This window comes from Sorex araneus, chromosome 6, assembly GCF_027595985.1.
Source record: "Sorex araneus isolate mSorAra2 chromosome 6, mSorAra2.pri, whole genome shotgun sequence".
Classification (NCBI taxonomy): domain Eukaryota; kingdom Metazoa; phylum Chordata; class Mammalia; order Eulipotyphla; family Soricidae; genus Sorex; species Sorex araneus.
Window position 1 is genome coordinate 151108209 of NC_073307.1, and position 9330 is coordinate 151117538.

At 34.9% G+C, this 9330-nt stretch overlaps 1 protein-coding gene across 1 annotated transcript; it reads left to right on the forward strand.

Annotated features, from left to right (window-relative positions):
- The first annotated feature begins 7369 nt into the window (after positions 1-7369).
- LOC129405999 (olfactory receptor 4C15-like) lies at positions 7370-8305 on the forward strand. Its single transcript, XM_055143728.1, has one exon. The coding sequence runs from the start codon at positions 7370-7372 to the stop codon at positions 8303-8305; it is 936 nt and encodes a 311-aa protein (XP_054999703.1).
- The last annotated feature ends 1025 nt before the right edge of the window (positions 8306-9330 follow it).

Here is a 9330-nt window from a genome sequence, read left to right on the forward strand (position 1 = left end):
TGAGCACTCAATAAGTATTGCATAAAGAAGGAAAACTTTTGTTGGAGTGATTGCAATAACTGTTATTTCAACAGCTTAAACCTGCTTTCTCTACTTATGTTCATTTTCAAGTTCAATGCTAGTTAGGTAAAATGTAACATATTGATCACTTTGCCTTTGTCTCAGCTGTACATTTGGTTTTCTGGATTTCTCATGTCTCAGGAATACAAAAAGTATTTTTCCCTACAGTGATGTTTGCACTGGAGAGATAGCACAGCGGGTATGGTGTTTGCCTTGCATGCACTCACCCAGTTTCGGTTCCTTGGTCCCTCTCAGAGAGCCCAGCAAGCTATTGAAAATATCCTGCCGGCATGGCAGAGCCTAGCAAGCTACAGTGGAGTTTTCGATATGTCAAAAACAGTAACAACAAGTCTCACAATGGAGACTTCACTGGTGCCCACATGAGCAGATCGATGATCAATGGGACTACAGTGACAGTGATAGATCAAAGGGAATAGAAACATATTTAGAGTTCCAAAAAATTCCTTGTGGAATGTTTGTGATGTTTAAAAACATGCGCACGAGATTTTGTGTTTATCACAGGATGAGAACTTTCCTTTCAGCTCTGCAAAATCGTTTTACCAGGGAGACAATTACATGATCAATAAGCACTATACCCTTCCTTTGAATATTTTGGGGAAGGAATAAATGAATTTTATGTTAATAATGTGATTGAGAACATTTTATATCAATCTCGGCTAAGTGATAGTACAGCCGGTACAATGCATGTCTTTAACACAGCCAACACTAGTTATATCCAGGCATCCAACCTGGTGCTAGAGAGTTCCCCCAGGATTGAGTCCTGGCATAGAGCCATGAATATCTAAGTGCTGAACACTGCTGAATGTGGTCCCTAATCCAAATCCAAACTTGATCACCTGGTATAGAGATTTATATTATTGATTATATAATATAGTAATTTAATTATATTGTTTTATGTGCATTGCTATATACATTGCTTAATAAAAATGATGACTTCAATATTTAACAATATCTTCTGATTTATGCACACTAAATACTAAATACACACAAGAATAGTTTTTGACTCTTATGGATTGGGCAGTGTAAAATATGTTATCACTATTTAGAAGAGGACACCAAGACTAAGTGTTTCTTCAGTGACACATGGTTATCAGCAAATAAATAAGTGCTGCAATAATTAATATGAATTAATTATAGTTCATTATTCTTATTTGATTAATTTAATCAAATTAGTATATGTGTAAAACTAAGACATGAAGACTAATATCATAGTTGTAAATGAACTGCATGATTTTTTTCACACCATTACAGTTTTTTACTACTATATATATCTTTTCTATTTGAAATTCAATTACACAGTGCCCTGCATTTTTGTCAGTTGCCTTGGTTCTGAACTGTTATCCATTTCATTGCCTTCTCTTCTTTTTTGACACTGGGATCAAATGATGTTTTTTTCCCTTACAATATAAGTTTGACTCATGGAACAATGTTGTATTTTATTTGTAATCTTGCTGTCTTGGAGACAATTGTAGCAAGACACAGAGGTCATTGGGCAGGCATTGCTGAAATGAATTAAAGTTGAACAAAAATCAGAATGGGTAGGGTTTTTGTTATCAACATTGTGAGTTTTGGGGTTCATTTTATATTATATTGATATTTTATATTTATAGAATTTTTTAAATTTTTATATTTTTAATTAGTGAATCACCGTGAAGGTACAGTTACAGATTTATACATTTTTGTGCTCATGTTTCCCTCATAGAAAGTTCAAGAACCCATCCTTTCACCAGTGCCCATTCTCCACCACCTGAATACCCAGCATCCCTCCCACCTCCCCATTCCCATCTCCTCCCACCCCACCCTGCCACTGTGGCAGGGTATTCCCTTTTGTTCTCTCTCTCTAATTAGGTTTTGTGGTTTGCAATAAAGGTGTTGAGTGGCCATTGTGTTTGGTCTCTAAATTTCATTTGTAATGTAAGCCTAATAGTTTCCTACATATTAAAGAGCAAATGCATATGCCAATATCATAAAATTTGCGGTCGCTTCTGTATTAAAGGCAGCTGAGGATAAAATTGTTGTCCACAGTTGTAGCTGGAAATGAACTGAAAAATTGAAATAATTGAAATAATTATTGAAATAAGTCTCTGGATCATTAAAGGACAATATTTCTGTGGATAAAATTGCTGATTTTCTACATGAGAAACAATGAAACTTTAACCAGTAAAGGAACAGTATCATCAGCTACACTTTTGTGTTGTCCTGGTAAAAAAATAAGTGGAAATCATGCTTGACATAATCTCTTGATACATTCAGATAGTTCGTGAATACATGTACTTTGCAAGAGAGTAAATTTCAAATAGTTATATCTAAGAAAGTTATACTATATCAAAATGGAGTACATCTTACATGTAATTAATAAGTAGTGAGTAAAAACTCAAGATTCCTCTATATTCAACATATTGCTCTATTTCTTACTATGTAGTTTTGCTACATCTTTAACCTCTATATGTGGATTAGAAACAGAACAGTCATTCACTCTCTGAGTTTCTTGCAGGGAAGGAAGTATTCTTGTTCCTGTCTAAGTTGATCCAATAGGCAAGAACTGGCTATGTAAAGACACAAAGGTCTAGGTTTAAATTCTAGATCAATATCTATTATTTGTTTGATTTTATGTTTTAATTTAATTTAATTTAATTTGAGCTACCACAGTTTATAACCCTTCATGATACGATTTCATGCATAACACAACCCTCACCAACCTACCCGTCATCCCACATGCCATATCCACTTCCTTCTCACCAGTTCCCCAGTGTCAACACCTTCCTAGTTAATTCCTCTCTGCCCCTTCCACTTGCTTTCTCCATTGGTGGCCCCCTACCAAAGATAGATTCTCATTTTATCCCATTGAGTATTTTTATACCCCACAGTGCTTCTTTATATCCCATATATAAGAGAAATAATTGAGTCAGTCCTTTTCCTTTCGATTTACTTCAATCAATATGATACCCTCCAGATCCATCATGTAGAGCAAATTTCATGATTTCATCTTTTCTTATAATTCCATTATGTTTGCATACTATTATTTGTTTATCTAGTCAGCTGATCTTGGACAGTGAGTTGTTTCCAGAAGTTGATTATTGTGAAATTGGCTGTAATGAACATATAGGAGTGCAAATGTTCTTAATATTTATGTATATATATTGGTATTGGGGTTGATATCAAGAAGTGGAGTTGCTGGTTCACATAGTAGACAGATCCGTTGTTTTTTAAAGAATGTCTGCTGATTGTTCATCCTAAAATTTTGGATCAGAAATGTTTCTACTAGCAGAAAAATTTTACCTCACATCTAGAACATTATTGGTTGTTTTGGTATCTTTGTTACAGTTTCCCTGGTCTGAGATGACATAACATTGTTGTTTTTTATTTGTATTTTTCTGATGGTAAGTGATATATATGTATATATGTATATGTATATATATATACACATATATACATATACTTTTTGGCCATCTATATGTCTCCTCTGAGACTTACTGTTTGTATCCTTCTACTCCATTTTCTTGTGTTATTTTTTTTTTGTTCTTGTAAAACTCAAGAAGAGCTTTTTACATTGTGATATTAGTCATCTGTATGATATTTACATGGAAAATATTGTCTCTATATTTGTTGGTTATCTTCTTATTCTTTTCCTTGTTCCTTTTGTGGTGCAGAAGCTTCTTATTTTGATGGTCACATATGTTTAGCTTTGACTCTGTTTACTTGGCCAATGGTATTAAATAATTTTAGAAAGCATCTGCTTCCATGCCAAAATATTCCACTTACATTTTATTAGATGTAATTTAAGGAGAAGGTTGGATATCAAGGTCTTTAATCGGCTTTGATTTGACTTTGTACACCGTCTATTTAAAGCTGTTCCAATACCATTTGCTAAAGAGAATTTTTTTTTTTTACACTTCATGTCCCCAACCTCTCTTTTTATAAACATTAAATGTCCCTTACGTCTAAGGATCTGTCTCTGAACTTTCAATTCTGCAACATTGACCTGAGTGTCTCTCCTTTGTTTTGATGACTAAAGCTTTATCACACAGTTTGAAGTTGGGGAAAATGAAGTCTGCTATATTCTTTTCACATAAGATTTCTCAGGTTTATTAAGGAGACTCATTATTCCGTGTGAATTTCAGGCATGTTTAATCCATAAACATAGATTACAGCACTGCTCTGTACCAGTGTCATCCATTTTTTCATCAATTTGCTGGAGCATCTCTATTTTGAGACTTGTTGTGACTGTTTTTGACATATCCTATATGCTCCAGGTAGCTTGCCAGGCTCTGCTCTGCAGTTCGGATACCCTTGTTAGCTTGCCAGGCTCTCTGAGAGAGATGAAGGGATCAAACCCAGGTTGGCCGCGTGCTATCGCTCCAGTCCAAACATAGATTATAAATTAAAATATATTTTTAAATTTCTTAAAAATTTCATGGGAATTTTTTTAGACTACATTGTATCTACAGTGTTCTGGGAAGAATGCCACTTTGACAAATGTTTATACTTCCTATCCATGAAGAGGAGATGTTTACATTTCCTTGTGACATTTTCTTTCAATTTATAATAACATAGTTTTATTCTATGTAAATTTTTAATCTCTTTTGTTAAATTGATTCCCAGGTCCTAGAATTTTTGAGGAAAAACTGCTGAATGGGATTAATTTGTTAACTTCTCTCTCAATTGCTTTATTATTTGCATGTAAAAAAGGCCATAGTATGTCCATCAATTTTGTAGTCTGCTACTCAATGGGATAAATATACTTTTCCTAGGTATTACTTTGTAGAGTCTTTAGAATTTTCAAAGTGTAGTTTCATGTCTCCGCAAACACTGATTCTGACATCTTTTCTAGTCTGAATGTCTTTGCTATCTCTTTCTTGCCAAATTACTATGGCTTGGACTTCCGGAACAAAGTTAAATAGATGACAGTGGACATCTTTGTCTTGTGACTGACTCTAGAGAGAAGGTTTTCAATTTTTCAGCATTGTGCACAGTATTTGCTGTGAACTTGTGATAATTGGCTTTAACTATATTGAAAATTCTTTCACGTTCCACTTTATTGAGTTCACATCATGAATGGATTTGCGTCTTTTTGAATGTTTTCTCTGCATTTATTGATATTACTAGATGACTATCTCTTTCTTATATTGATGTGGTTTATTATGTTGATTGATTTGAGTATATTAAACCATGAATCTTATTTGATCATGCTGAATGATCTTTCTGAAATACTTTGCATTTTTTGGCTAATATTTTGCTGAGAATCTTTGCGTGTATGTTCAAGAGGGATATAGCTTTCCCTCTTTGATATCTCTCTCTGCTTTTGATGCCAGGCTTTTGTTTGCCTCATTGAAACTAGGAGAATTCCTGCTTCCACAACTTCCTGAAAGAGCCTGGAAAGAATTGGGAGTAAGTATTTTTTAATGGATTGTACTGAAATTCAAGTAGGAATACTGCAAACGTTGATTGCAAGTAACATGGTAACCAACTAAACTCAAAAACCAAAAATAACATAAAAGACTGAACTAGCAACAAACAGCTTAGTATATCTTTAGACAAGGACTTAACAACTCCATGATAAGACATAATAGTTTTCACATAAAAATTGTTTTTTTAAATTGATTTTGATATTGGAGCTGTGTTATCTAATCAATTTTATTTCTAGATTTGTTTGGACAGTTGATGATTTGTTAATTTTTAAAAGTAAATGAAAAATTTAGATAAATTACGGTATAGAAAAACTTGCTACCAAACTTATCTAGGACTGAACGTTTTTTGTGGGGCCAGGAACTGGTTGATTACTCTTTCAATAATTATCTATAGTAATTGATGACAAGGCTTTCCACTGAGTTTTCATGTTCTATAATCTTTCTTTCTGTCACTTCTGTATATACATTCAACTGTCTGTTTTCATGCTTTCTTAATCTTGCACCACTGTTTCTTAGAGCTCCTTAAAGATCCTCCATATGTTCTAGCTATAATCCTTATCCGAGAGTTTCTATTTCTGATTGAGTTGTCCAGGCTACTGTCTTCATTCCGAGAGTGTAGTGGTATTTCTATACTGCTTTCTCATTGTGTCTTTTGCAGTTAAAAAATTTGAGTCTTTCTAATACATCAAAAGTGCTCTCCTGCCAGGGCAATCTGTAGAGTAGCCAGAGAATTAATAAACTCAGTTATCCTGGAGAGTTAATTCCCTGTTTGAACTATTCTAACATTTTTGGTTGTCACTCAGCAGTTGTATAGAATTTTGTCCAAGGATTTCAGGAAGATTTTAGTGTCATTGGCTTTGTGACTATTTCAGCTATAGTTTAGGGGTCTAGGAATTCTTACTACCATGGTTACCTTTGTTCATTTTTTTGGCAAATAGGAGATCAAGTATAATATCAAGCTAAAGCTGGAGTTAGTGTGGTATGGCTGGAGGCTGACAAACCACTGCAGCGCAAGTTCAGTGAAAATGTCCCATTGGTCCCCTTGGATTATGCAGGAGTAAAAAAGTATTGTGTAACTAAAGAAGGAACCTCAAGGTTCTGTGGATTCTGTGGATTCCAGAAGGTCAAAGGCTTTCTTACGGAAATCTTTATAACAGACTTGAAGCCGACAGAGGGATTCCTGGCCTGCTGCATAGTCAGTGTATGGCTTCTGCTGGATTGTGAGTTCTCACCATATTGTAATGTGCTTTGTATATTTATAGAACTCAACATTTTCAATAGAAATTCCCATTTATATAGCATGACTAATTTATCTTAAAGGTCCTGTCACTTCAGACTTAAACAGAAATTGTTTTGAAGAGCTGTGATTTTAAAGTGCCACTGACATCTTTTTCACTCTGTGGAAAAAAGAAACTTCTGATCAGGGACATCTTACATCTGTATGCACATTATTCCAAGGTGATGCTCAACATAACAAGTAAATTGATGTCTGGATTCCTCAGAAATAAGTTAAGACTTCAAAATCTCCTTTAAAACCTGTCTGTAACAAACCCTGACTAAGTAATCTATTTGGCAACTGAAAAATAATAGGCTCCGAATCCTGTCACATTTGGGTTTGTTCCTCTAGAGAGGCTCTCTGTCTAGCACTATTTCATGTCTTAAAAAGTGAATTTCCTCAGATCTTACATTATTTTTTTTGTAGAACATTCTGGTTGTTTTTTTTTTGTTTGGTTTCAAAAATCAAGGACAGAATCAATAGAACCACATGGAAGAACAAATTTTGAATGGCTATGATTATAAACTTATCTGATGTAACCTTGTCATTTTTATTGCAGGTTGGGATGGTCAGTGTGGCAGCTCTGAGTGTTTTCTGGAAAATCATGCAAAATCAAAGCCTTGTCACTGAGTTTGTTCTCCTGGGGATTTCACAGAATTCAGATGTTCAGAAGATTGCATTTGTTATATTTCTTTTTGCCTATATTGCAACTATCTGTGGCAACCTGCTGATTGTGGCAGCCATCATCAGCAACCCAGTTCTCGTGGGCTCCCCAATGTACTTCTTCCTGGTTTTTCTATCTTTCCTGGATGCATGTTTCATCTCAGTGAATGCCCCTAAAATGATCATAGACTGTCTCTTTGAGAAGAAAACCATCTCCTATGGAGGTTGTATGATGCAGATATTTACTCAACACTTGTTTTCTGGAGCAGAGGTGATTGTCCTCACAGCCATGGCCTATGACAGGTATGTGGCCATCTGCAAACCCTTGCACTACACTTCTATCATGAACCCAAGGCTCTGTGGCATTCTGGTTGGAGTAGCCTGGGCAGGAGGTTTTCTGCATTCTATTATACAGATTCTTTTTACTGTACAACTTCCTTTCTGTGGTCCCAATGTTATTGATCATTTTATTTGTGAATTGTATCCCTTATTGAAGCTTGCTTGCACTGATACTTATGCCTTTGGCCTTATGATAGTGGCCAACAGTGGATTTTTTTGCATCCTAATTTTCTTCATGTTGCTTGTGTCCTATAGTGTCATCTTGTTCTCCCTGAGAAACCACAGCGCTGAAGGACAGAGGAAAGCCCTCTCCACCTGTGGGTCTCATATTGCTGTTGTGGTTTTGTTCTTTATTCCATGTATATTTGAATATGCTTGGCCTCCAGTTTCTTATTCCATTGACAAAATAGTGGAGTTATTCAACACTATTCTAACACCTTTACTCAATCCTTTGATTTATGCTTTTAGGAATACGGAGGTGAAAAATGCCATTAGCAAACTCTGCAGCCGGTTTATGATTGTTTCTGTTGAAAACTAAAGCTTTAGTGTTTGAAAAAAAAGTTAAATGTAACTTGTTACATCAGAGTGATCTCTGAGCACAAAGTGAGGAATAAACCTCAGAAGTCTTATGTATGTTTCTGCCCCTACTCCAAAGTAACACAAAATGTCAAAGAAAATAATAAACTAAATTATTCCCAAAATAATTACAGACTGATTTTAAGGCATTTAAAATGTTTTGTAATGCCAATTGCAATTTTTACTGCAATTAGAAAGAAATATTAGACTTCTTAGCAAAAACTTCTGTCAGTCATCATGTTCCCAATTTCTCTGTAGATGCATTGATTTTAGTTCTGCATTTTCAATATTAGTTGTAAATGACAAACTTTATTGCAGTGTGAGTGAGTTTAATTCACACATAGATATATTTTTTATCTATCTATATACCATTTTCTTCTATGTGGTCAGATGTAAGTTTCTGTCCCACAGAAATATTCAGAGTCAGATTGTGTCTTCTATTTGGTGTGATTTTAGACTAAGAATGTAAAATAATTGATATTTTAAAGCAGTTTCTTCTTTGTGAACTAATTATTACGCAAAGTTCCCTTTTTTGTGTGGTAAGAAAGCTTTCTTGAAATATTCTTGCATGACATTTAGGTCATTTATTTTATTATTTAAGCATGGTGAATTGAAAGGGTCTATGGCATGGTGAATTTCCTCATCCTGCTTTTTTTTTAATATGAGAGTATCACTTTATCACTGTGATCCTGTTGGTTTAGCAGCCTCTCTTTACTCATTTTTCCCAGCAGGGCCACAATGGAGGCTTTTTCAGTGTCAATGGAATGAAACCCATTATTGTTTCTCTATTTGGTATATCGAGTACTCCATGGATAGCTTGCCAGGAAGATGCCAGTGAGAGCTTGCCAGGCTCTGCCTTGTGGGCAGAATACTCTCAGTAACTTGCCAAGTTTTCTGAGAGGCAGAACTAGGCTAGGCTATAAGTTGTCAGAGTACTGCCATTTATTCAGTCATTGATTAAACTGATTGAATGGGGCATGAACTCCA